This window comes from Cervus elaphus, chromosome 10 (genome assembly GCF_910594005.1).
Source record: "Cervus elaphus chromosome 10, mCerEla1.1, whole genome shotgun sequence".
Classification (NCBI taxonomy): Eukaryota; Metazoa; Chordata; class Mammalia; order Artiodactyla; family Cervidae; genus Cervus; species Cervus elaphus.
The window spans coordinates 41,042,889-41,069,102 of NC_057824.1; the positions used below are offsets into that span (position 1 = coordinate 41,042,889).

General features: G+C 55.8%; 3 protein-coding genes across 9 annotated transcripts in view; 1 reads left to right on the forward strand and 2 right to left on the reverse strand.

Annotated features, from left to right (window-relative positions):
* The window catches only part of ZNF646 (zinc finger protein 646), a 28,062-nt gene extending 8,904 nt beyond the window's left edge, over positions 1-19,158 (forward strand). The window contains exons 1-3 of one of the 4 annotated variants that reach the window (XM_043914793.1): positions 9,458-9,933; positions 11,796-17,203; positions 18,549-19,158. In XM_043914793.1, the coding sequence (XP_043770728.1) occupies positions 11,878-17,203; positions 18,549-18,670 (5,448 nt within the window). In that variant the 5' untranslated portion in view covers positions 9,458-9,933; positions 11,796-11,877 and the 3' untranslated portion in view covers positions 18,671-19,158. Of the gene's footprint in view, positions 1-9,457; positions 9,934-10,000; positions 10,414-11,795; positions 17,204-18,548 lie in introns of those variants that run through there. The other 3 variants (XM_043914795.1, XM_043914792.1, XM_043914794.1) reach the window with 3 other exon arrangements.
* ZNF668 (zinc finger protein 668) lies at positions 195-9,450 on the reverse strand. Its single transcript, XM_043914797.1, has 3 exons — positions 9,338-9,450; positions 2,568-3,236; positions 195-2,120 (listed from the first exon to the last, which is right to left on the reverse strand). Exons 2-3 carry the CDS (start codon positions 3,212-3,214, stop codon positions 908-910), a joined length of 1,860 nt encoding a protein of 619 aa, XP_043770732.1. The 5' UTR covers positions 3,215-3,236; positions 9,338-9,450; the 3' UTR covers positions 195-907.
* Positions 19,067-26,143, reverse strand: PRSS53 (serine protease 53). 4 transcript variants are annotated; one of them, XM_043914799.1, is made up of 11 exons: positions 24,160-26,143; positions 23,163-23,183; positions 22,894-23,056; positions 22,314-22,579; positions 22,021-22,175; positions 21,642-21,861; positions 20,699-20,849; positions 20,370-20,614; positions 20,144-20,283; positions 19,732-19,842; positions 19,067-19,346 (listed from the first exon to the last, which is right to left on the reverse strand). In XM_043914799.1, the coding sequence occupies exons 1-11, from the start codon at positions 24,215-24,217 to the stop codon at positions 19,170-19,172; spliced, it is 1,707 nt and encodes a 568-aa protein (XP_043770734.1). In that variant the 5' UTR covers positions 24,218-26,143; the 3' UTR covers positions 19,067-19,169. The 4 variants fall into 4 exon arrangements, with proteins under 4 accessions (XP_043770734.1, XP_043770733.1, XP_043770735.1 ...); XM_043914798.1 differs by having other exon boundaries at positions 19,067-19,433; XM_043914800.1 differs by having other exon boundaries at positions 19,732-19,954.
* Positions 26,144-26,214: the final 71 nt, after the last annotated feature.

Here is a 26,214-nt window from a genome sequence, read left to right on the forward strand (position 1 = left end):
AATATATCACCTCCACTGTTTTTAAAAATATATATTGCACAGGAATTTAGGATTTTCAAGTTCTGTTAAAAATATCCTTTTGAATGGCAATGAACTTAAAGATTAAACTGAGAATCAACAGCTTTTAATAGTATCTTTCCATTCAGGTACATGGTTATGTCTTCATTCAGTTAGGTCTTATATCCTTCAGGATAGAGATACCATTTTCTTCATGTAGGATTGGTATGTTTTTTGTGTGAGCTTTATTCCTTTGTAGTTTATGGGTTTTGTTGTTATTGAAAATGGGACTCCAAGTATATTTTCTAGTCTGTTATTGTAATTTACAGGAAATATAATAACTTTGGCCTTGGTTTATTATCTGTAAAAAGACAGAAGTAGAACTCTCAGTAAAAGGTTAAATAAGTATGGGCTAAAGAAAGCTCAACAGATTTGTTCATTGCAGGATTTATCAATGACTTTAATATACTTTGATCACCAAGAATTCCCAAGAAGGTACAGGAATTCCCGGTACTTACTTGACCATGGAACCCTTCATCACAAGATATTCTGAAAACATATTTAGAGAAAACAATGCACCCAAAGACCCTTCTAATTTCTAACTTGTCAGTCCAGGGATCTCCACTAAACCTTATCAGGTGCCCAAACTCCTCTGTTACTTACCCACAACCAGAACACAGAAGACAACCCAGTGTCAAGTGAATGCTTTAATGAGTGGTGCTCAGAGGGAGCCAGGTCTCCCACCAACTGCTACCAGCCACCACTGTCCCCAGCTTTGTCAGGAAGATGAGCTAGCTGCCTGGGCGCAGAGATGGATCTGAAGTCTAAGAGTGAGCTGGGGCAAAGGGGGGTTTGGGAAGCACCTCATAGGGGCAGGGTTCCCAGGAGTGTGGCAGAGGGGACCTGGACCTCAGGCTGGTCCCTCTTCAGGCATTCCTAGCAAAGCCACGAGGGGCTCGAGGGGCGTGGGGGCGCCAATGGGCACAGGGTGGGTGCGTTCGTGCTTGCGCAGGTCGCTGGCACTCAAGAAGGCCTTGGGGCAGTGGGGGCAGGTGTAGGGGCGCACAGAGCTGTGGGTGCGACTATGCTTGCGCAGCCCAGCCCGGTCTGAGAAGCTCTTGCCGCACTGGGTGCAGGGGAAGGGCCGGAGCTCTGGGTGGGAGCGCTCATGCCGTCGCAGCAATGTCAGCGTGGAGAACGTCTCCTTGCACTCCCGGCACACAAACTGGGGTGGTTTCTCATCCACCTCCTCACCCCCCACCTCACCTGCCGCCCCCAAGGGACCAGGAGCCTCCCCAACCCCTGCATCTTGGCACTCCACGTGCTCCACCGTCATGCCCACCACTTGCCACTGGGTAGCCATCACACCACCCGATTCCGGGGGCAGCCCCAGCAGCCCAGCTGGAGGGTCTCCGAGCGCCGCCCCTGATGCCGGGGCGGCGGAGCCCTCGCCAGCCATGCTGACCGGCAGTGCCAGCCCCACCACCAGCTCCTGTGGCGGGGGAGCCCCTGTGGCCTCGCTGCTTCTATGGGTCCGTTCGTGCTTCCTCAGGCTGGACGAGACCACGAAGGACTTTCCGCAGGCATTGCAGTGGAAGGGGCGCTCACCCGAGTGCACCCGGCTGTGCTTAGTAAGGCTGGCTCGCTCGGCGAAGGCTCGCCCGCACTCCTCGCAGCGGAATGGCCGCTGGCCCGAGTGCACCAGCGCGTGCCGCTTGAGGTCCCAGGACGCCACGAATGTCTTGTCACACTGCAGGCACTTGAACGGCCGGTCGCCCGTGTGCACCCGCCGATGCATGGCCAGGTCAGCCGGCTGCCGAAAGTCCTTACCGCACTTCTCGCAGCGGTAGGGCTTCACGCCCTCGTGTGCCCGCTGGTGGCGCCGGAAGCTTGAGGGGTCGGAGAACATGCGGCCACAGCGCGGGCAGAGGAAGGGCTTCTCGCCCGAGTGTGTGCGCTCGTGGCTCTGGTAGGAACTGAGCTGCGTAAAGCCCTTGCCACAGGCTGGACAGCGGTAGGGCTTCTGCGCCGCGTGGATGCGCTGGTGGCACGTCAGCGAGGAAGAGCGGGAGAAGCTCTTCCCGCACTCTGAGCAGAGGAAGGGGCGCTCGCCGGTGTGGGACCTGTGGGAGTGCGGAGACCGGGTGTGAAGGTGGCAGCCCATTGCCTGACCCCCGCTGCCTGTCTGCACTGTTAGTTAGGGCCCTCTAACCTCTCTGGGGCCTTGGTCTACGGGCCACAGCGCTGTACCCCAGACTAAAAAGCCTTCAGGACAGGTGTAGGGTCCAGATCCATCCCTGCATGCCCCAGACCCGGGCCCGACTCGCACCTCTTGCAGTGGACCAAAGACCCTAGAAGCAGCCCAAATTAAAGCCGCGTCCCTTTCTCTGTGTGCTAGGAACCCAGGCCAATCATATGCCAGATCCCCCTCCAGCTCCCATAGATCCTTCCGCTAGATCCCACTCACCTTCCCATTGGTTCCTTCCACTCTCTGGGACTCAACGCCTTTACCCTATTGGTGCACTCTTCCCAACCCCTTCAGAGGCCCCCACCCAGTCCACCTCCCTCACCGTTCATGGTTGCGAAGGTCCTTGAGCTCTGCATAGGCCTTGCCACAGCGCTCGCAGCTGTAGGGTCGCAAGCCTGCGTGCGTGCGCCGGTGCTTGCGGAACACCGAGGGGTCAGCGAAGCTCTTGCCACAGTCGGCGCAGGTGTAGGGCCTCTCGCCCGTGTGACCGCGCTGGTGGATCTTTAGCTTGGAGAGCGCGCCGTAGGCCTTGGGGCAGTGCGCGCAGCGGAAGGGCAGCTCGCCAGCGTGCGAGGCCAGGTGCACACGCAGGCACACGGGTTGCATGAAGCGGCGGCCGCACTCGGGGCAAGGGAAGGGCTTCTCGCCCGTGTGGCTGCGCCCATGGCTGCGCAGCTCTGGTGCTGTTTTGTAGGCCTTGGGGCACAGTGGGCAAGCATAGGGCCGAGGCTTGGCTGCTGCACCTGACACCTTGTCCCCGCTGGCATCTTCCGCTTTGGGGTCTGTCTCTGGCTTCAGCTTTGCCTCGGCCATCTCCTCAGTGCAGTCTGCAGGCCCATGCGTGGCAGCATGGCGTGCTGCCCGGGGTGCATTTGGAAATGTCTTGGTACAGGACAGGCACTTATAGCGGCGGCCAGAGCGCTTGTAGCCGGGGGCTGGGGACCGGTCTTCCGGAGACTCTACCTCCATGGCCTCGATGGGCGGATCTTCTCTGCAAGAGAATCAAAGTTAGGAGCCACACCCCTTTCCGATTTCTCCAAGGACTCTCTCCTCACCAAAGACCTCGGAGGCCTCAGAAGGAACTCTTAACTTATCTGCATGTCCCACCCGGGTGCATGTCCTGTCTGTGCTCCTGTTGCCCCTCTGGTCCGTTCACTGATGAAAGGAGCTGGACTAGGTGACCTCAGAGGAGCTGACAGGGGAGGCTGGGATCATCCAAATGTTCACTGGCACTTCTCTCCCCAGCCTTTGGGCTTCTCCAAGCCCTGTGGCATTCCCAGAAGGCCCAGGCTCGGTCCATCTCACCATCTTCATGTTCTTAACCTCAGCGTCCAAGACCTGTGCCAGGCTGCAGGCACGGAGGCTACCCAGATGTGAGTCTGGCCTGAAGGTCTCTAAGTGCTCAGGAAAGACCGACATGGGTCCAGAGGAGGGCAGAGCCAGCAGGCTAAATGTGGTGACTGGCATCATCTGTCTGGAAGGGTAGGTCCGCAGCATGTGTATCTTGTCTTTCCCTTCTGGTTGGTTAGCTGTCAGAGGCAGCAACTGTTCACACAGAATTCTGGCCTCGCACAGCTGTAAGATACTCCACCCCAGATAGGAATCCTGGTCCACCCTCTGTTCTGGAATGGCCCTTTGGTTCTTGCTCCCATAACTCTGGTAATGGGGAGTTCAGTCACTCTCCAAGCGGCTTGAGCCATTGCTAGCAGAACTTAGAAGCCTCTGTCTCCTACTCAATGTATCTACTCTGGCCTGGCCTCCTGGGACATCCGGCTATAGCCATGGCCCCTTCTTTTTCCATTCAGAGTCCAGACACCCTCCACCCAGCTGCTCCTGGGGATCATGGCTGGTAGGAAATAGGATTAATGGCTACATTAGTCTTAACACCAGCTCATCCTCCCTGGGGGATGAAGGGAAGAGGATTATAGCAGATCCACTTAAGGAGTGCTTGCAGCAGCTGCTGGGGGCAGCCAGGGATGGGGGGCGAGGACAATACTATGGAGAGGGGAGGGGAGCCAGGTGTGCCCAGAAGGTGGACTGGGAGGTGAGAGGTCAGGATTCTCCTTTCTGGGCCTGTTTCCTCATCCGTATACCTCAGGGATTGGTGGCTTTAATTTATGACCCAGGGAGGATACAGGAGTCTCTGAGGGCGAGTGGCAAGGCGTGCATCTTTAGAATCAGCATCCTTCTGCCTAGTGGCCCTGCCTCGGTTCCTGTTCCCTACCTATACAGTCTAGTGTGCACAGGCAGCTGGAGTCTTCTCCCTAAGGTGCCATGTAATGCTCGGTCCCCTACTCAGGAACTTCCCATGGCTTCCATCACATCACACAAGTTCCCAGATCCTTCCTGGCTGTTACGGATCTCACCAATCCTTCCTTTTGGAGCCTTACTTCCCAAAGGAAGCTCATCCTGCATCTCCCTTTGGTTTTTGACCCCCATCCTACACAGCTCTGTTCCACCCCCAGCTTGGTTTTGGTACTTTTCCGACTAAATCCTAGGACTGGAGGGTGAGTTAAGGGCTTGAGGCCCCACCTTCCCCAGGGCTGAATTCCACCTACAGTTTCCAAGGGATCTGCTTATCCCTGGATGAGGCTCTCACAACCTCCCTTCCAGATCATCTCTGGACAGTCTGACAGTCTCCTTAATAAAAATAAGAGCTCATATGTACAGAGTGCCTGCTAAATAACAGACAATATCCTAAGCTCTTTACATGCATTAACTCACTTGAACTTCACATGGGCACCAGGAGATAAGTTCTTATCATTAACCTTCTTTCTCAGATAAGGGATTGAGGCCCAGAGAAACAAGGTAGCTTTGTGGTTAAGTGCAGTCTCTGAAGTCAAACTGCCTGGCTTTGAATCTTAGCTTGCTCGCTTCCTAGCTGTACATTGACTCCGAGAAATGTACTTCCTGCTCCAGGACCTCGATTTTTCTCATCTGAAAAAAGGGAGGTAATAACAGGACTTACTTCTCAGGGTTGGGCAGGGCTGAATGAGATAATAATCACTGCCCTCAATTACTGAATCTTATCAGAGCCAGACACTTTGCTGCATGTGCTACCTTTTTTTTCTCTCATAGCTTTCTGAGATCAGGATTATTTATTCTCATTTTATAGATGAATAAACTGAGGTTCTAGACTTCCCTGTGGTCCAGTGGTTAAGAATCCACCTGCCAATGCAGGGCACATGAGTTCGATCCCCAGCCTGGGAAGATCCCACATGCTCAGATCAACTAAGCCTGTGTGCCACAGCTATTGAGCTTGTGCCCCACAACAAGAGAAGCCACCTCAATGAGAAGCCTGAGCACCGCAACTAGAGAGTAGCCCCCAGTTGCCACAACTGGAGAAAGCCAGTGCACAGCCACAAAGACCCAGCACAGCCAAAAATAATAAATAAATAAAATTTATTAAAAACAAAACTGAGGTTCCAAGAAGGTTAGTGATTAACCCATGATCACATAGCTAATAACTCATGCAGCAGACTTGAAATCCAGGTGTTTAATTTGCCTTGGGTTGTTGGGCCCTCCCAGACTTTGCTGCTTGGGCTAGCCCCGTGGGGACCAGAACTCTTGAGCTCAGGTTACACCTTGGTCTTTTCACATCCCTGTAGAATTGCCTGGAGACCAGAGCCAGCCCCCATTATGTTTCTGTCTCCCTCTCAGAGGGCTGGACCTGGGGGTTCTGAGCTTTGAGCCTCAACCTCCCCCTCTAAGCCAGAAAGCAGATAGCTGGAGGGGTAAACCTGTCCTAAAGCACTTCCCAGGGAAAATGGGAGGGGAGCACCAGGCTGGTCCCAGAAGATATCAGCTCCAGCAGCAGTGGAGGGCCAGGTAGCCTAGGCCCTGTCTGAAACCCCACTATCAGCTCCTCACTTCCCTGTTCACAGAGGACTCTTCCACCCACCACTCCTTACAGTGATGACTCTATGAGCTCCTGGCATGAGAATAATCATCCAGGGAGCATGGGGTAGGATTCATAAACCTATTCTAAACATGTTTTCTGGGTCATCCCAACCAACATTTAACATTTAAGAACCAAAGACACATCCATGGATCTTCAGAAGCTTCCAGGAGAGAGGCATTTTTAACTTTTTTTTTTTTCTTCAGATGTGGAGATTAAGGCCTCAATAAGCGAAAAAACTTACCCAAGGATACATAGCTAGTCAAGGGGCCCAGACTCAAACCCAAATCTGCAAGTCCCTGGGCTGGGCTCTTTCTCTACTGTTCTTTGCACCTGATTCGAAGAGCTGACTCATTTGAAAAGACCCTGATGCTGGGAAAGATCGAAGTCAGGAGGAGAAGGGGACGACAGAGGATGAGATGGTGGGATGGCATCCAACTCAATGGACATGAGTCTGAGTAAACTCCGGGAGTTGGTGATGGACAGGGAGGCCTGGTGGGCTGCAGTCCATGGGGTCGCAAAGTCAGACACGACTGAGCAACTGAACTGAACTGGGCTGGGCTCTTTCTCTACTGTTCTTCATTTACTTAAGGTTTATTAGCCAAACCATGAGACCTTCCAGGGCTCCCAAGACAAAGACCATGGCCAGCAAGGCCCTGAACTACCTAACTCCTGCCTATCCCATCTCCCACTTTCCTCTCCTTGGCTCACTAGGCTCCACCCACACAGGTTCCCCCCTTTCCACCCTCAAAGACCTAAATTCCTTCCAATCTCAGGGATTTCACACTAACCGTGTCCACTGCTAGAAACACTATTCCCCAAGGATCTTTGTGTAGCTATCTCTTTGATTCCATTTGGGTCTCAGCTCCTTAAAGAGGGTTTTCCTGACACTTAAAAAAATTTTTTTTAAGTTTACTTGGCTGCACCAGGTGTTGTATGTGGCATGCAGGATCTTTAGTTGTGGCATTCGAACTCTTAGCTGTGGCATGTGGAATCTAGTTCCCTGACCAGGGATCGAACCTGGGTCCCCTGCATTGGGAGGACAGTCTTAGCCACTAGACCACCAGGGAAGCCCCTGACCACCTTTCTTAGTGCTATCTGCATCCCTGCTAATCACTCTTTGTTCCCCTCCTCTTTAATCTCCTTCATGTTGTTCATCTGGATAACATTTCTTGCAAATATACCAAGGGCCAGGTATCATCGTAAGCATTTTATGTGTACTACTCAAGCTAAGCTTCACGACTTTCTAGGAGTTTGTTATGAATGAGTATGTGCAGGCATGGAAGAAAGGGTCATGTGAGAACTTAGAAGGTGGTCACATATATATTCCTAGAAGGGAGGTCTCACCAGGATCTGAATCAGCCAGCACCTGATCTTGGACACCTAAACCTCCAGAACCATGAGAAATAAACTTCCATTGTGCTCCCAGTCTGCTATCATTTGTTTGTTTGTTTTGGTTACAGTCAGACTTGGTAGAGTCTGTTATATAACAGACTTATTATAGACTGAACAGACTATGTTAAGTAGTGTCTTCCCCATTTCCCCCATTTTACAGACAAGGATACTGAGGCACACAGAAGGGAAGCAATAAGTCATGGTCACAACCCATACTCAAAGCCAGGTGGTCTGCCTCCCAAACTTCAGCTCTCTGTCCCCTGATTATTGCTTTGCTAGCACTTACATATCTTATGGTTCAGTTGTTAATTCTCTGTCTCCAGTGCAAGCGCTTAGGCTGGCACAGAGCCAGTTACCTTTATTTTGTACCCTCTACAAATAGAACCACGCTTGGTGCCCCAAAATAAACTGAACAGATGAACCTCTGAGACAGTATCTGAACCCAGGTCTCTAGCTTCCACCTCCCCCATAACAGGAGTTTGTACTGAATTTCTTTGCCTTTCTAAGTTCACAAGGTCCAAATATCCCAGTGGATTCACTGCTCTCGTGTGGGAGCCTTATCTTTGTTTACTACTGGATTTAGGAGGGGGATGACTTCCTGCTGTCTGAAGACTCTTATCTCCAGGGATCCAGATATTTAATTCCCAGTTTAAGCTAGAACCCTGCGGGCAGGGACAGTAAAGAGCCACTTTTTTAATGTTCTCAGACCTCAGTCTCTCCACACGTCTAAAGAAATAGTCACGAAAAGGCCTCACAGGCCATGAGGGATCCGGTGAGATGGCAGATGGGGAACTGTGAACCACGCAGAGATGAGAGCTAATCGTCTCCTAGGCATCCAATCTGGTCAGTCCACAACGTAATCCCAACTCACTTTTCCGGCCTCGCCTCTAGTGGCAGTGTGGCCCCCCACCCCCGCCCGACAACGACCTCAGCTCCAGCTACAATTCTCAAACTTCCCCACCTAAATCCATCTCCATATGCAGTTCCCTCTGCTTTCTCCAGTGGGAAAACTCTTTTTGCATTCTTCAACTACCTGCTTCCCCAATGTCCTCAGGAAGACTTAACAGGCAGTAGAGGTAAGAGCGCCATGGCGCTCTGGGTCTCAGTTTCCTCATCAGTAAAATGGGGTCTCTAAGGCATGTGGGAGTTTTAATGGCGTTAGACCCAAGAGCTGCGGAAACCCTGCGCATCTTGCTCCCTGCAACTGTCTACGTGTCGGCGCTTCTGCCAGACAGACAACCCCACATGGGAGGGCCCTGGGCTGGCTCTTCTCAGGAAATGCCCTGGGAAAACGTGGCCTCGGAGAACACAGCAAAAAGGTGAACGAAGAATGACAGAATGAACAAATGAATGGACCGAAGGCCAGACCTTGGACAAAGGCCTGCAAGATGGCGTTCTCTAGGACCGCGGGAGGGGCGGCCAGGACCTCGACCGGGGCGGGGGGGCCGCCAGCGCCAGGGACCATGCTAGGCGGGCTGCGCGCCGGGGACAAAAGCCCGCAACATGGCGGGCTCTAGGACCCTCGGGTCCGCACGGCACTACGCGGGCAGCCGTGCCGCCTAAGCCCAGGCGTCTGCCGCTGCCGGCCCGCCGGGACAGCCGGCGGGTTCTAGGACCCGCTGGGCCTGGAGCCCGCCCGCGCCCTCCCGGGGCCGCACTCCTCCCGCCCCGCCCGCACCGCTCGCGCCAGGCCAACCCCATCCGCCCTAGGCACCCAAAGGGAAACTGAGGCCTGCTCGGACTGCGTCTGCATTGGGGCTGCCCGAGGATCTCTGCATCTTCCCGCCGGCGTTTCCTACCTGAAGAGAGTTGGGCTGGTTCCGTGGCGTCAGCTGCAGCTCCTCTCACCGACAGAGCCCGGGACTCTGCCAGGGAGGGGCAGGCGCTAGGACCCAGCGGGGGGGTGGGGGGTGGGGGGAGGGAAGAAGGGGAGGGACAGGAGGCGGGGCCGGCGAGCGGAAGTGGAAGAGAGCTTTCCCGGCAAGGGAGGAAGACAAAGTTCGCCGGAGCAGCCCCAAGAGAAGGTGGCGGAGAAACACCTTGCAAGGGGTCTCTCTGGGCGCTAATGACAAGGGATACGGGAATAGGTTTACGGGATGCACCGACTATTGCTAGCGTGGCGCTAGATCACCGTAAACTAGAAGGTGGGAGGACAAAAAGGCCATGTCCAAGATTTGTAGTACCTAAATCTGCCTATATCCCACAACATTTGCCTTAATAGAAAGCAGTAAGTGACGCTCCCTCCATCTGGCTTGAGAAGTTTTTCAGGGAACCCCACAATAAGTGTCGCCCAAGTACTGAGGCCAGGGCTGCAGAAGGCTTTTTCCCCCTCTTCTGCGCTCAGTCAATTTGCACCGGAACGATTTTAGCGGATCTTCCCGGAAGTGTGGCTAAGGTTAGTGCAGAACAACGAGCTCTTTGACCTACGTGGGCGGGGTCGGAGTCGCGCGTTAGTTGCTTCTCTCCTAGCACCGGAAATGTGTCTGTGTATAACCGCTGCTTGGAGGCGGGACAGAAGCATTTTTAAGGCGGAAGTTTCGCGGGGAAGATTTTGACGCTAGGACACTTCCTGTTTCCTAGTAACAATAGGAAGTGTCCGCGGAGCTGGGCGATAGACGGCTGGTTTGTGCCAGCTGCGCCCTTTTTCCTCTACCTCTCTCCTTTTCCCCCTCTCCTTTCCCTCTTTCCCTCCTCTTCCACTTCCTTGAGCCTTTGCAGAGTGTGCGTGTGTGGGAGGGCGAGAGCCCCCGCACAACCACCCTTTGGGGCGCGCGGCTGCAGTTAGGGTGAGGGTCCCATTGCGCAGGCGCACTCCCGTTCGCGGTCCCCAACGGACGCACCCGCGGCGGGAACGAGAAGGGGCCACCGGTGTGAGGTAGGGGTCCTAAGAGAAAACTGGCTGAGGAGATGAATGAGGCGAGAGGACCTCTTTGGTAGTTGATTCGGAGAGGAGACTCTTGAGCGAAGGGGCTTTGTGAGAAGTGAGAATTCTGGGAGCAGGTTCAGCAAGGAGGTTTAAAGTCGGAGATAGGAGTTGTATTGGGGCCCCCAGGGGGGTAAGAGTCCGAGTCAAGAGAAGGCCAAGGTGATGTAGGAGGCATGGGGGCCTGCTATGGAGTAAGGGCTTTGGAAGGAAGATTGAGTGAATGGGCTTCCTCGTGTGTCAACTGGAATAATAGAGGCAGTGCAATGAGTTGTGAGAACTAGGTGACACAATGAATTTTCTTTATTTAGCACAGGGCCTAGCACATGGTAATGCTTAGGTAGCACGGGTGGCTGTTGTCATCAATATTAGAGAAGGTAGAGGGAAAAACGAGAAGAGATGGAGGGAGAAAAGTGATGAATAATGGGAAAGAAAAAGGTAAGGGGCGAAGTACCAGAAAGGAGATGGAATTTCCAAGAAGGAAGATGGTTTGGAATCCGGGGAACCCAAGAGAGTCTTTCAGAAAGGAGATTTTGTGACCCTGAAAGGAATAGGGCAGAAGGGGGAACAAATCAGCCCTTTTCCCTGTAGGAGGCCTCTAACCTCACCTCTCAGGTCCTAGGCTGTCTATTGGAGAAAGGCTGCTTTTTCAGTGCGTCTCTATGAGAGTTGCTCAGTTTTGTCCGACTTTGTGACTCCATGGACGGTAGCCAACCATGCTTCTCTGCATGGGATTCTTCAGGCAGGAATACTGGAGTGGGTTGCCATTCTCTTCTCCAGGGATCTTCCTGACCTAGGAATTGAACCTGGGTCTCCTGCATTGCAGGCAGACTCTTTACTGTCTGAGCCACCAGGGAAGCCCCTTTCAGTGCCTCTAAGCTACTCTATTTAGCTGAGGAGTGAAAGATGGAGGATTGGACTTATCTTATTGAAGGTCCTAGGAGAGGTACAAGTTTCCTTTTAAGATGTCACGTAAGATAGGTTGTTTGTTTCAAAATTATAGAGAGCAGAGGGTTAGGGACAGTAAGATTTTTGGGACTTGATCTGAAGACAGGATAGTATGTTTGTGATTAGAGATGGGATGCAGTCCTTTAGATGTTAGTTTCCTTATATGTACTTCTAGACATGACTTAGGCCTAGGAGAGTTTCCATATTTGGGGAGCCTGTATTCAGAGAAATTTTAAATGGTATTTCCAGAATAGATCTAGTAGAGAGCAGGTCCCTGGGCATTGCTACTTGGGGGTAACTGTGACCTCTGGTGAACTTGTTGCTCATAAAATCAAGAGGCAAAGTTAATTCAAGCCTTCCTTCTGACCACTGCCCCCTTTTCCTAGGCCTTGGACCCTCCATCAGAGGAAGATGCTGCTGCCATTTGCCTGCTCTTCCTGAACCTCCAGGTTTCTGCCACACTGCCCCATGGAGGACACGCCCACCTCACTCAGCTGCTCTGACTGTCAGCGCCACTTTCCTAGCCTCCCAGAACTGTTACGGCACCGAGAACTGCTCCATCCATCTTCCAGCCAGGGCAGCGAGGCCGACAGCATCCCTCGGCCCTACCGCTGTCAGCAGTGTGGGCGGGGCTATCGTCACCCAGGGAGCCTGGTCAATCACCGCAGGACCCACGAGACTGGCCTTTTCCCCTGTACCACCTGTGGCAAGGACTTCACCAACCCCATGGCGCTCAAGAGCCACATGAGGACTCATGCTCCTGAAGGCCGTCGGAGGCGCAGGCCTCCCCGCCCCAAGGAAGCCACTCCACGTCTCCAGGGGGAGACAGTGTCCACTGACTCCTGGGCCCAGAGGCTTGACCCTGGGGAAGGCTGGGAAAATCAGAAAAAACATATTGAAGAGACATCTGGTTGTGAGTCTGGGCCAGACCCTAGGGCAGCTCTGGGCACATGGGAAGATCCACCCACCAGACAAAGAGAAGGCTGGGAGAGTCAGCCTGACCCTGAGGAGGGTGTAGAGGGCTGGGGTCCTACCACCAACTCTGCCAGAGACACTCCACTTCCCACCCCAGCCAGCAGTCTCCTTAGCAATTTGGAACAATATCTGGCTGAATCAGTAGTGAATTTTACCGGGGGCCAGGAGCCCACCCAGTCTGCTCCTGCTGAGGAGGAGCGGCGGTACAAGTGCAGTCAGTGTGGCAAGACGTACAAGCATGCTGGGAGCCTTACCAACCACCGCCAGAGCCACACCCTGGGCGTCTACCCTTGTGCCATCTGCTTCAAGGAGTTCTCTAATCTCATGGCTTTGAAGAATCACTCCAGACTCCATGCCCAGTATCGGCCTTACCAGTGTCCCCACTGCCCCCGTGCCTTCCGGCTCCCCCGAGAGCTGCTGGAACACCAGCAGTCCCATGAGGGTGAAAGTCAGGAGCAGCCGTGGGAAGAGAAAGGGATGCCCACCACCAATGGACACACAGATGAGAGCAGCCAGGACCAGCTCCCTGGGACACAGATGCTGAATGGCTCAGGGGAGCTGAGCACATCTGGGGAGCTGGAAGACATCGGCCTGGAGGAGTACCGGCCTTTCCGCTGTGGAGACTGTGGCCGTACCTACCGCCATGCTGGGAGCCTCATCAACCATCGCAAGAGCCACCAGACAGGTGTCTACCCCTGCTCCATCTGTTCGAAGCAGCTGTTCAATGCAGCTGCCCTCAAAAACCATGTGCGGGCTCATCACAGGCCCCGGCAAGGAGCCGGAGAGGATGGGCAGCCATCAGTGTTGCCAGCTCCCCTGCCTCTGGCTGAGTCCACCCGCAAAGAAGCAGAGGCCCCCACCACCACCTTAGACCACCGCCCCTATAAATGCAATGAGTGTGGTCGGGCTTACCGGCACCGGGGGAGCCTAGTGAACCACCGCCACAGCCATCGGACAGGAGAGTATCAGTGCTCTCTCTGTCCCCGCAAGTACCCCAACCTCATGGCCCTGCGCAACCACGTGCGGGTACACTGCAAGGCTGCTCGCCGCAGCACGGGCCCAGGGGCTGAGGGTCCCCCCAGCCACCTCAAGGTGGAGGTCCCACCTGACCCAGTGGGGCCAGAGACAGCTCTACTTTCCGATCAAGGGCCTGGGTGCAAACATGAAGAGGGGGCCCCTGCTGTCCCCCCAGCAGCAGATCGGACCGCACCACAGATATGTAGCATGTGTGGGATGCTCTTTGAAGACTCTGAGAGCCTTGAACATCACAGCCGGACCCATGGGGAAGGGGCACAGAGCAGGACCGAGGCCAGAGAGTCGCCTCCTCGGGTATTTGCTTGCCGAGACTGTGGCAAGAGCTATCGCCACTCAGGCAGCCTTATCAACCACCGGCAGACCCACCAAACGGGAGACTTTAGTTGTGGGGCCTGTGCCAAACATTTCCACACCATGGCTGCCATGAAGAACCACTTGCGTCGCCACAGTCGACGACGGAGCAGGCGGCACCGGAGGCGGGCTGGCAGTGCCGGCGGTGGGGAAGCCAAACCCCCATCAGATGGGAACTGGGCCCCGGAACCAGTGGACAGTGTGGGCCTGGGCTGTCCCCGAGACTCTTCCAGGGCAAGTCCGAGTGGAGCCAAAGGCAACATGGAAAGCAGTGGGGGCTGTTTGCAGGCTGCAGCCGAAAGGGACAACTGTGGGCTTGAGAGGAATGAGGCCTGTTTCCAGGGTGATAAAGAGAGCCGAGGTGCCGAGGAAGGACTGGAAAGGATGGAGGCCTGTTTCCTTGACAACGTGGACATCCCAGGCACTGAGGAAAGCAACGGAACTCGCTTCTGCGATGGCCTCCCTGGGGTGGAGGAAGACCAGAAACCAGCCCCTGGCCAGCCCAGCTCCCCTTCCCGCGCTGCCAGCTCTGTGGGCTGGCCGGCTGAAGTCTCCCACACGTGTTCTGACTGTGGACATTCTTTCCCCCATGCCACCGGCCTGCTGAGCCACCGGCCCTGCCACCCACCGGGCATCTATCAGTGCTCCCTCTGCCCAAAGGAATTTGACTCCCTGCCTGCCCTTCGCAGCCACTTCCAGAACCACGGGCCCGGGGAGGCCGTCTCAACCCAGCCTTTCCTCTGTTGCCTCTGTGGCATGATCTTCCCTGGGCGGGCTGGCTACAGGCTTCACCGGCGCCAGGCTCATGACTCTGGCGTGACTGAGGGCTCGGAAGAGGAGGGGGAGGAGGAAGGAGCTGCAGGGGCAATCTCCACCCACAGCCCCCCACTGCAGCTCTCAGAAGCCGAGCTGCTGAATCAGCTGCAGCGGGAGGTGGAAGCGCTGGACGGCGCTGGGTATGGCCATATTTGTGGCTGCTGCGGTCAGACCTACGATGACCTGGGGAGCCTGGAGCGTCACCACCAAAGCCGGAATTCCGGGAACGCCACTGATGAGGTTCCCAGTCTCATGCATCACCCAGCAGAGTCAGGTGATGCCACGGTGGTGGTGGCAGATGGTGTCTTTGAGGGCACGGTGACCTCTCTCCCTGCAGAGGGTGGGGACACAAAGCCGGGTGAGGGTGTAGGTGACACGCTTGCTGACAGCCTTTGCCGGCAGGGTGAGGAAAGTTCTCTGGAGACCCAGCCCCGCCCCTTCCGCTGCAACCAGTGTGGCAAGACCTATCGGCATGGGGGCAGCCTGGTGAACCACCGCAAGATCCACCAGACTGGGGAATTCGTCTGCCCTGTCTGCTCCCGCTGCTACCCCAACCTGGCTGCCTACCGCAATCACCTGCGAAACCACCCACGCTGCAAAGGCTCAGAGCCCCAGGTGGGGCCCGTCCCAGAGGCAAAAAGCAACAGTGAAGCCCAAACTCTGGCAGAAGAGGGCCTCGAGCAGGCTGAAGTGGAGAGGTTCCAGAAAGAACTTAAAGTCGAGCCCCTGGAGGAGGGGGCAAGAGTGAAAGAAGAGGCCTGGGAGGAGACGACTGTGAAGGGGGAGGAGATGGAGCCGAGGTTGGAGACGGCAGAGAAGGGCTGCCAGACAGAAGCTAGCTCTGAGCGGCCCTTCAGCTGCGAGGTGTGTGGCCGCTCCTACAAGCACGCCGGCAGCCTCATCAATCACCGGCAGAGCCACCAGACCGGCCACTTTGGCTGCCAGGCCTGCTCCAAAGGCTTCTCCAATCTCATGTCCCTCAAGAACCACCGGCGCATCCACGCCGATCCCCGGCGTTTCCGCTGTGCTGAGTGCGGGAAGGCCTTCCGCCTGCGGAAGCAGCTGGCCAGCCACCAGCGGGTCCACCTGGAGCGTGGTGGGGGTGGTGGCTCCCACAAGCTGTCCCGGGAAGATCGGCCCTTTCGCTGCGGGCAGTGCGGGCGGACCTACCGTCACGCGGGCAGCCTCCTGAACCACCGGCGCAGCCATGAGACAGGCCAGTACAGCTGTCCCACCTGCCCCAAGACCTACTCCAACCGCATGGCCCTGAGGGACCACCAGAGGCTGCACTCGGAGAGCCGGCGGCGGCGGGCCGGGCTGTCCCGGCGGGTAGCTGTGCGCTGTGCCCTCTGCGGTCGGGGCTTCCCTGGCCGGGGGTCCCTGGAACGGCACCTGCGAGAGCACGAGGAAGAGACGAGAGGTGGTCAAGGAGGCCCAGACGGCACAGAGGGTGGTCAGGGGAACCTGGCTGACAACCAGGGACTGGAGGACAGATCGGGCGGTACTGAGTCGGGACCTCAGCTGGAGGATGGAGCCACAAGGCCAGCAGAGCCAAGACAGAGCCCCATCAGGGCAGCGGGTTTAGAAGCCACAGAGCCAGCATCCTGGGGCATGGGGGAAGCAGATGGGTGGCGAGGAGACCAGGGACCGGAGAATCATGATGGAGATTGGGTTCCTGGGCGCCACGTACTGACCAAGCCAGAAGACGAGCCAGGGGACAATGTCCCCAGAAGTCCTTGTCCCCTTGGCAACACCCAGCCCAATGGACCTAGTCTGACTCCGGTGGACAGCTGGGACAGTGGAGACTGTGGCCCTCAGCCCCAGCCAGAGAGCCACTCCTTTTCCTGCAGCCATTGTGGCAAGATCTCCTGCCAGTCAGAGGGCCCCTTGAACCACCACAGCACCCACAAGACTGACCGTCACTATTGCCTGCTCTGCTCCAAGGAGTTCTTGAATCCTGAGGCCCCTAAGAGCCACAGCCGCAACCACATAGCTGCCCAGACCTTCTCCTGCCCTGATTGTGGCAAGGCCTTTGAGTCCCACCATGAACTCGCCAGCCACCTGCAGACTCATACCAGGGGCCTCAGTCAGGTGTCACCCCAGGTGGAGGCCAGAAGTCCCAAAGTGGGGGCTCAGGAGGAGGAGGTGGAATTCCCTGGTCAAGGGAAAGCCCCATCAGAACTCCCCACGGCCCCAGGTGAGAATGTGGGGAGAGCTAATGGAGGCCAGGGTGTCGAGTCCGCGGTGGCTGAGCACGAGGAGCGGCCCTTCCGCTGTGCCCAGTGTGGGCGTTCCTACCGCCATGCCGGGAGCCTGTTGAACCACCAGAAGGCTCACACTACGGGACTCTACCCCTGCTCCCTCTGTCCCAAACTTCTTCCCAACCTGCTGTCCCTTAAGAACCATGGCAGGACCCACACGGACCCCAAGCGCCATCGCTGCAGCATCTGTGGCAAGGCCTTTCGGACAGCGGCCCGGCTGGAGGGCCACGGGCGGGTCCACGCGCCCCGGGAGGGGCCCTTCTCCTGCCCCCACTGTCCCCGCCATTTCCGCCGTCGCATCAGCTTCCTGCAGCATGAACAGCAGCACCAGGAAGAGTGGACAGTGGCCAGCTCTGGTACGGGGGCACCAACAGGCTTGGGCAGAGGGCCGAAGGGTCTTGGAGGAGGTGGGCACACAGTGGAGGGTAAACACTGGCCCCGTGGTGGGCAGGAAAGCAAGGAGTGAGAGGATCATGGGGACTCCAGGAGGCGGCCCAGGCTGGGATAGGGAGAAAGCTAGGTTGAGGATGCTGCCTTTAGAGCGGCTGAGATCTGACCACATGAGTCAGGTAAGTAGGGAGCATCGTGGGTTGGTTCAGTGCAGGGGTGGCAGGGTCAGAGCCAGGGCAGCTGCTAGGGCTCCCCTGTGTGCTAGGGCTCACAGCCTCCGGCTGTGTCAGAACCAAAGAGAAATGGTCTTTCTCTCTGGGGAGGACTGGTAGCCAGCTACCATCTGGCTACTATAAATACCTCTGGAAACCCTTCTGATCCAGCCAGTTAAGTAATGATTTCCGGAGAAAAAGATAGTCTCAGTTCTGCTCTTTCTTAGAGTAGGCCAGGATCCCGGGAATGAGGAACGGGGCATAGGAGGCACCCCTGGACTGGACTGCTTTGTGGCTTCCATGCTGACTTGTTCTGGGAAACCAGGTCACTTGTTGGCACTCAGCACCCTGTCCCTCTTTCCCCATATCTTGTTTCTGCTCCCCCTCCTCTTTTCTTGGAAACTAGACCCTTGGCCCTTGCCCACCCATGTTGGTCCGCGTCTCTTCTTCCCTTTATTCTTCCTTCTCTCTGTGCTGTGCATTTCCTTTTTGGGATCCAACCAAACCACCCTTTCCACCTGCACACCCCCGTCCCCGCCAGCACACCTTTAACTGGAGGACTGAGTCACAGATAATTGTTTCTTTGAAGCCAGGCCCAGCTGTGGCAACAACAGTCATTAGCCTCTATCTCCCGTCCTTTATCAGGGGAATCTTCATGGAAAGTCACCTCCGCCCAGACTTGTGGAGGAATGGGAGGGTCGGTTGTCTCTGCAAGTCACAGGCTCACTCTCCACCTCCTCTAGGAGCCTGTAGCCCTTATCCCAAGACCCCTTCCATCTAGTGCATGGGTGTCCCTGAGAGAGTGGATGATCCCCTTGACCAGGGATCATCAGGGTAGGAGGGGACAGCGGTGAGATTCCCCTGAGAGTGCTGACAGTGTGCTTTTAAAAGATTTCATGTGCTCGCTTCGGCAGCACATACTAGAATAAAAGATTTTTTTGTGGCCCCCAAGGGAATGAGCAAGGAGCTAATTAGCCAGGTTTGGGAAAATAATTGGGAATTTGCATACAGGACTGTGGGGTATGGCCTTCGGGGTAGGGAGCAGGGTACATGCTGTGTGGGGTTTGCCCCCTCAGTCACCTCCTCTCTCTCTCCCCAGGAACCCCAAAGGCACCAGCGGCGGGCAGAGGGGACTTGTCATTGCCTCCTCCACCCACCCCCACGGCCCCACTCCTGGACCCTTCACCCCAGTGGCCTGCAGACCTCAGCTTCTCCCTCTGAAGTTCCAGTCTCCAAAGATCAGAATATGGGGCGGGGGGGTGGGTGGGTGCAGGGCGAGTTGCAGGGAAAGGCTTGATCTTGTTTTGCTCAGGAGTAGTTTGGGCGTCCCCAGCTCTTTTCTCCTCTCCTTCGAAGAGGACCCAGATCTGGCTTCTTTCCCAAGGAGGGGGTGAGATGTTCCTTCTGTCCTGTCCTTGAGGGACCTCCTTTGCCCCAGCTTTTGTCACCAGGTTCTTTCCTATGACCAGCCCCACCAAGAAACCCAGTGCCCGGCGTGGCCACGATGCTGGGCCGCCCTTACCAGCCAGATTGCAACACCAGGGAGAGGCAGATTCAGAGAGCACCCCCACAGGTGGAAATGTTGCCTGTGGATGGGGAGCCTTTTACTACAATTTGTAACTTATTTTCTAAAGTCTATTTTGTAACAATTTATTTAAGTTTAAAAAAACAGGAAAATTGCTCCCCCCAAAAAAGAAATTTTCAAAGTACTTGGCTGGTGTCATTGGATCTGAAGGGATGAAGAATAGGAAAAGCTTGGGACGCCTGTGTTGGACTGCAGAGCGGGGTGGGGGGCATCCACGGGCGACATCTCCCTGTCCTGCAGGGTGGAGCTTTCAGGGCAGGTTCCTTCCCAGAGCCCTTTGCGCTGTCGGACCTGCCTGGGAAAGGCAGGGGGCTGGATGGGAGAGAAGCAATTTTGTGGGAGTTGCCTTGCTGTGACTGCAGCGTCCCAGAGCCACCTGTCAGCAGTTGGCTGGCTGGCCTGTCAGGGAGAGGAAGGAGGGTGGGGTTGGTCTCGAGCTCACAGCTTCCCTCCCTCCCTCAAGGAAGAGGAAGGAGGTGCCCCTGAGCCCCTATGACAGATGAGAAACGTGAGGGCTGCACAGGTTGAGAGGCGTGCTCCTAACCAGTCAATGACAAGAGCTAGTACTTGAATCCCCATGACTCCGTCCACGGCTCCACCCTTCGCAGCTGGAGGTGGCTGGGGACAGACGGCCCCAGGCCGGCAGAGAAGGAGTCTGCGGAGGCAGGTGTTGGCAGGAGGCCCCACGGCCACGTACTTGTGTTAGCCGCGCAGCTTCTGGGCTCGGGCTCGGGCTCGGGCTCAGGCTCCTCAGCGAAGTAGACCTGCCAGTCCAAACTGCTGACCCAGTTCTCGTAGGTGGGGAGCGCTGCAAAGACAGCAGGTCTTGCGGGGCCTTGGCAGGCATCTCCGAAGCTGTGCAGCCCAGCCAGGAACCATGTGCCCCTCACTTCGTGCACCAGCGGTGCCCCCGACAGGCCCTGAAAGGGGTCAGGTCAGGGGACTCTGCTTTGTGACTTCTTCCTAGGCAGCTGCATGGGGCAGGAGGGGCCGGGGCTGGGGGTCTGGCTCTTTGGGAGTCAGTTGGCAGAAAGGTTACAGGTGAGAGGTCAGGCTGTGAGTGGGAGGGCGAGGGGCCTGTGGGGTGACGTTAGGGGAGTGGGGCTCACCTCACAGCCGGGCGGCTCGCCCACAACACTGGTACACACCATCCCCGGCAGAATGCTATTGCTCCCGAGGGCTCCATGCAGGCGGCTACAGGCCCTGGGCCCCAGGAGGGTCACAGGCACTGTCTGAGGGGAGCTGGTGTCTGCAGGGTAAGGGAGAAGACCCAGCTGCTACCTCAGCCTCCAGGCTGCATGCCCAGCTGCTGGGTGCCCTCTCCTGTCCACACACCTGCTCCTTGGCGGGCCAGCCCTAGGACCCAGCCACGTTCCCCATCAGGCAGGCGGTGGTCCGAATAGGGCAGGCAGAGGGGCCGCAGGCTGGGGCCCAGGGTTACAGGCTGGGCCAACAGCAGGAGGGCCACGTCATAGCCCCCCTCCGGGTGGGTATACGCCCCATGCAGGATGACTTGCTTCAGGCCCGACTCCTCTGGGCCGACCCCCAGGCCTACTGTCCATTCCTCTGGGATCTGGCGCCTGTGCAAGGACAGCAGTGACAGCACTGGGTGGCAGAGCCACCGTCAGAGGTTGGGGCACAAGGGCGAGGGAGTCAGGGCTCACCCAATGAAGCAGTGGGCCGCAGTCAGCACCACCTCCTCTGACACCAGGGCTCCACCGCAAGCTAGCTTCCCTTGGTGCTTCAGCCTAGCGTCCCAGGGCCACGGGGAGGGAGCTCCCGCCTGAGGGCCTTCTCTCCTCAGAGATCCACAGGCTGAAACAGATGCATTACATCATCTGCCTTCTCTAAGCACTCACTGCATGCCAGGCCCTGCGCTAAGAGCTTCCTGTGTGCTATCGAATATCCTTACATTATCCTTTTAAGCTGAATCTTTGTTATTTTCTCTACTGAAGTAACCAACATTCCAGAGGTTTAGTGACTTTCTAGCTCAGTAACCACAGGCAAGTAGCCAACTTGGGATTCAAAACCCAGGGTCTAAGCTTTTAACCCTGATGGTCCAGCATCATGGGAGTGGCCTGCTCATCATTCCTCTACCCCGCCTGTCTGCACCCCTCTGGGCTTGGAATGGCCCCAGAACTCCTGGCTCACTGATGCTTCTCTTCCCATCAAGATAGAGCTTCCATCCCAGGAATTATTTTGCATGCTATTTGCATGTTAGTCACTTAACGCCAGAATTCACGCCCTACTGAGTGGGAACCCTGCCCTCTCCAATCTTGTGGAGTCTCTGCTTGGAAATTTGCATCTTACCCCCCAGACCTTCAGCCAGGTACCAGAAATTCCTCTTCTTACCTGAACCCAAATGCATAAAGTTCTGAAGTGTCTAAGTCTCTCAGACATAAATGGAGCTGTTCCCATCCTGGTCTGAAAGGGTCCTTTAAATCCCCTTGTTACCCCGTGGCAGTGTGTGGATGCCTCGTTAATCAGTTTTCTATTCTGAACTGAAATTTATTCCACTGTGGCTCCCACCTGCTGCTGCCCAGAAGTCCTCATGCAGCCCAGGGGGAGGCTCCCCCACATCCCACTCCTGACACCCGCTGCTCATACCTACACAGCTGTCCTCATCACTGATCTCCGGGGTCTCCGGGTTCTGGGTTAGGAAGGCTGCCCCCTGAGCTCGAGCCTGCAGCCAGGAGCTGTGAGCAGCCATATTGGTCAGCAGCACAGGAGTGTCTTCCCGGGCACAGCTTGATGCAAAACTGATGATCCCAGCTTGAACCCAGTGTCCATCGGGTTCGCGGCACAGCACAGGACCCCCGGAATCTCCCTGAAATGGGCAGTGTTGTCAGAGACAGACATCTGAGCCCCAGCCCTGGGTAGACACCTGCTGTGGGCCACCCTTCCACCCATCCCTGTGGATTGAGTGTCCAGCCTATGGCAGGCCCCCTCCTCTTTTTTTTCCCTTCCCCTATCCTCCCCTTCAGACCTGACAGGGCCCCTGCATCCCAGGCTGGGGACCCCCACACAGCATCCCGGGCCTGGCCGGACTGGCCAGTGACCGCTGGTGTAGGCGGTTGTAGAGACAGTTACACGTGGGGCGGCTGATTAGACGCAGGCGCAGATTCCGTAGGGTCCTGGGAGCTGGCAAAAGAGAGGGGGTTGGGGCCAAATTCTGGGCCCAGAGGAGCAAGGGAGATGGGGAATGGGAATAGTTAGCAGCTGAGGCTGTGTGACCTTGGGCAAGCCAAGTACCTCTCTGGGCTTCAGGCCAGCACTTACCATCATTGGTGTCCTGATCCCAGCCAGTGGCCCAGCAGGAAGTCCCAAAGGGGAAGCGATGGGCAGGTCGGGGCAAGCAGAGAGGTGTGTGGGCCACGGGGTGGGCGAGCCGGAGCAGGGCCAGGTCTGAGCCCTGGCTGTAGTGGTTGTAAGCCCTGGGCAGCTGCAGAGCTGTTACCCCCACCTCCTCAGCCCCTGGGCTCAGACCTTCGTGCTGCAGAGAACCAAGGACAACTGACCAGGCGTTCAGTTCTGTCATTGCCTCCCTGGAAGGGGGAGAGGGGATAAGACCCAAACGTTGAGTGCCAACAGAGACAATGACACCATAGGAGATAGCACAAGGAGGTGACAGATGGCCCAAACTGTGGCTTTGCACAAGGGCCATCCTCCCAACCTCGGCTGTCACATTTGTAAGACTTCTACCACGAAAGTTTGACATTAATCTGATAGTGTGTTCCCGGCATGTGGCACATTTTAAATGGTAGGTTGTTACTCTAGGGGAAGGGCTCAGTCTTGCAGGGCTTGGGGACAAATCACCCACCCCAAAGCCAGAAATCTTTTGACTGCAGCCATGACTCACTTTTCAAAGCAGTGGGCTGCAGTGAGGACCCAGCTGTCTGCCACCAGGGACCCGCTGCAGACGTGGATGCCCTGCCTCCTCACGCTGGCCTGCCATGGCCACTCGCCAGGCACCGTGTTGCCCTCCTGAGGCTCAGGGGGACCAGGGCCTCGCTGCCCGCATGCTGTGGAGAGACATGAATCAGGCTGACAGCAGGCCCCTGGCTTGCCCTCACCCCCAGCACGACCCAGACCCAAGTAAGGCCCAGGCCCCACAGCCCCAGAACTTACCACGCTGAGCTGCTTGAAGACCTGGGAAGAGAAAGACGCAGGTGAGCCTTGGGGGAGGGGACCTGCCCAGCCCAGCCTTGGTGGAGGGGACCTGCCCAGCCCAGCCTTGGTGGAGGGGACAGGTTTTGGGGGGACTGGCCTGGGGTCCTTGCTATGACTCCATCTGTGGCTACCACACCGGCCCCTCCCAGAATGAAAATATTTATATGAGGTCAAGAAACAGCTTTTATTGGAAGCTATTCAGAGTGTACACTCAGTCATTAATTCTCCTCTCCCAGTGCTGTGCTCAGCACTCCTGGGCATTGAGTGGCAGGGCCTGGGGTTCAGCTTGGGACCAGGCCAACCCTCCTCCAGGCTTCAGAACCCCCAACTCCTGCCCCTACCGCTGAGTCAGGGAGCAGCCTGTGCCTGTGGAGAGCATTAGCTTAATTGTGCCCTGGGCTGTGGAGGCCTAAGAGGAAGGATTAGAGGCCTGCGTCATGTCCAAGTTGCGGAGGGCGTCAGGAGTTGAGACTCACCCCACCCCTCTTCTGACGACTTGGCCTCCCCCGTCTTTCTAGAAAGAGACGCTACCAAAGGGTCCCCTGCCCTGCCTCTTTCCCCATCACAGGCACACACAAACACACCCATTGAACATGGGAGAGATGGGATGTATGTAAAGACAGGGAGGCTGAGACCAAAGGGCCCCAGAACTTGCCTAAAGCTATTGTGGAAGGAGAGAGGCCAACGAGGGCACAGGGTACACACACAGGCATAATGACAGTTCCTGCAGACACAGATTATAATCCAGTCCAAGGAAATCACACCCATTTGGACACAGGCGGCCACATACGTGTCCCCCCTACACACACACCCGGACATAGTTACGTTGCCACAGGCTGACTGTCACCCCCCCAGGCAGGCTCCCTCCCACACACCCAGCTTCAGGGGCTGCTCCGGCAGAGGACAGCCCCCAAACCATCACTGTAACCCCCCCACCCAAACCCAGGTGACTCACCCTCTATGTGGACCACGGCTCCCAGGATGAACAGCTTCAGTCCCCAGCTCTGCTTCATGCTGCTCCAGGTCAATCTGCCGCCTGTGCTCTGGTTCTCAAGAGAGGCCACCTGGGTCTCCCTAGCTCCACCTCTGCTCCACCCCCAATTTGCTAGGAGTCAGGTGTCATTGCTTTTGCTGGGCTGGAAGGGGGCCAGCAGTTTCTAGCTCTGGGGCTGTGGCTGTGTGACCCTGGGCTATTCACCACCTCTCCCTGGGCCTCAGCCGTGGTCTTGCTGCCTGGGTTCACATCCCAGATCCCCCTAACACGTGAATGATTTTGGACAGTTAGCTCCTCCTGCCTTGTCTGAAAAGCTCAGAGCTGTTGGATGTAAAAATGCCTTTACCGCAGCCTGGCAGAGTGAACTTGCTCCCAGCAGGGGAGCTGGTACAGGTGAAGAGCACAGTAGGCAGGCCTTTCCCACCTCTCTCCTAGGCCTGGATCCAAGTGGGTTTCACATACCTTCTCCCATCTTGCTTCAGAGGCAGCATGTGCTGGACTGGGTATCAAGAGGTCAGGCTCTCTGCTTCTTGCTGGCTGAAGCTAGCAAATTGCAATGCCTTTCTGCAATGCCTTCTGCCTCAAGACCTTCCTGGGAAACAAGGGTTATGTGGGGCCCACCTCCCCCACCATTTTATTTTTATTTTTTGACTGCGTTGTGCAGCTTGTGGGGTCTTAGCTCTCCAACCAGGGGATCGAACCCTGGCCCACGGCAGTGAAGGTGTGGAGTCCTAACCACTGAACCACCAGGGAATTCCCTAGAACATTTAAGGGGCTTGAGCATCCTTGGATTTTGGAAAACTCAATCAGGAGGCAAAAATACTCAGGGTGAATCCTTTTTCTCTCTGACTTCTAACTCAGACCAGCCCAGACTCTTTAGGAACCGTGGCTCCAACTCAGAGGCAGCTGTGGCTTGGGTTAAAAACAGACACTGGAGCTAATATGGACCTGGTAGATTCAAATCCTGAGGGCTTCCTAACCCCTCCCCCAAACTAGCTGTGTGATCTTAGGCAAATTACTTAGCCTCTCTGAACCTCAAGTCTCCTCCTCAAGACATACAGTCAGCTCTCTGTATCCACAGGTTCCACATCTGCAGAGTCGACTGAATGAAGATCAAAAAAAAAAAAAAAAAATCCAGAAATTTCCAAAGAACAGAACTTGAGTGTACTGCTTACCAGTAACTAGTTATCTAGCATTTACATTGTATTTACAACTATTTACATTATATTAGATGTTATAAGTAATCTAGAAATGACTTAAAAGTATATCTTAAAGTATATGGGAAGATGTGTATATGTTATGTGCAAATACTACACCATTTTATTTATTTTTTTGGTGTACTGTATGGCTTCTTGGATCTTAATTAGTTCCCTGACTATAGAGATTGAACCCTGGCCCACAGCAGTGAAGGCCTGGAGTCCTAATCACTGACCGCCGGGGAATTCCCTACGCCATTTACTATAAGGAACTTGAGCAACCTTGGATTTTGGTTTGGGAAGTGGGGTGGGTCTTGGAACCAATCTCCTATGGATACCAAGGGATGACTGTAATAATACCTACCTCATACAATTGCTATAGGGATTAAATGAGTTGACAGATGGCATGTTCTTAAACAGTGCTTTGCATGTGGATAAGTACTTAGGATACATTAGGAAAAACAAAACAAAAACACAGCCTGTCCCTTTCCTTCCAGGGCTATCAAGACTGGCTTCTAGTGGTAGATAAGGCAGCTGGAGGGGTTAAGGTTAGACTACAGGAAGAACTTCCAGGCACGTCTGCACAGAACCAGAAAGTCAGCTCGCCCTTGCAAGCACATACCTGGCTGCCCCAGAAGATGAGGCCTGTCTTCTGTGGGTAGCAGGCACAGAAGACTACCAGCCTGTTTCCTGGGGGTGGGGGCTGATGGCACCCCAGGTTTTGCTGACTCCACATACTGGAGAAGGGACTAACCACCCTTCCCAGGCAGGCCCTCCACTCTCCCTCTGACTCATATCTTCCAGTCCCAGAGGAGGAAAG

Excerpts from the sequence above, each read along its gene's own strand:
- PRSS53 (XM_043914798.1), bottom strand. The coding sequence starts at position 24,217 with ATGAAGCAGAGCTGGGGACTGAAGCTGTTCATCCTGGGAGCCGTGGTC. Across the intron at positions 23,057-23,162 it reads TCTTCAAGCAGCTCAGCGTG|CATGCGGGCAGCGAGGCCCT; the intron begins GTAAGTTCTGGG and ends GTCTCTCCACAG. Across the intron at positions 19,843-20,143 it reads GCGAGCCGCCCGGCTGTGAG|CGCTCCCCACCTACGAGAAC; the intron begins GTGAGCCCCACT and ends CTGTCTTTGCAG.
- ZNF668 (XM_043914797.1), bottom strand. The coding sequence starts at position 3,214 with ATGGAGGTAGAGTCTCCGGAAGACCGGTCCCCAGCCCCCGGCTACAAG. Across the intron at positions 2,121-2,567 it reads GACCTTCGCAACCATGAACG|GTCCCACACCGGCGAGCGCC; the intron begins GTGAGGGAGGTG and ends GCACTCCCACAG.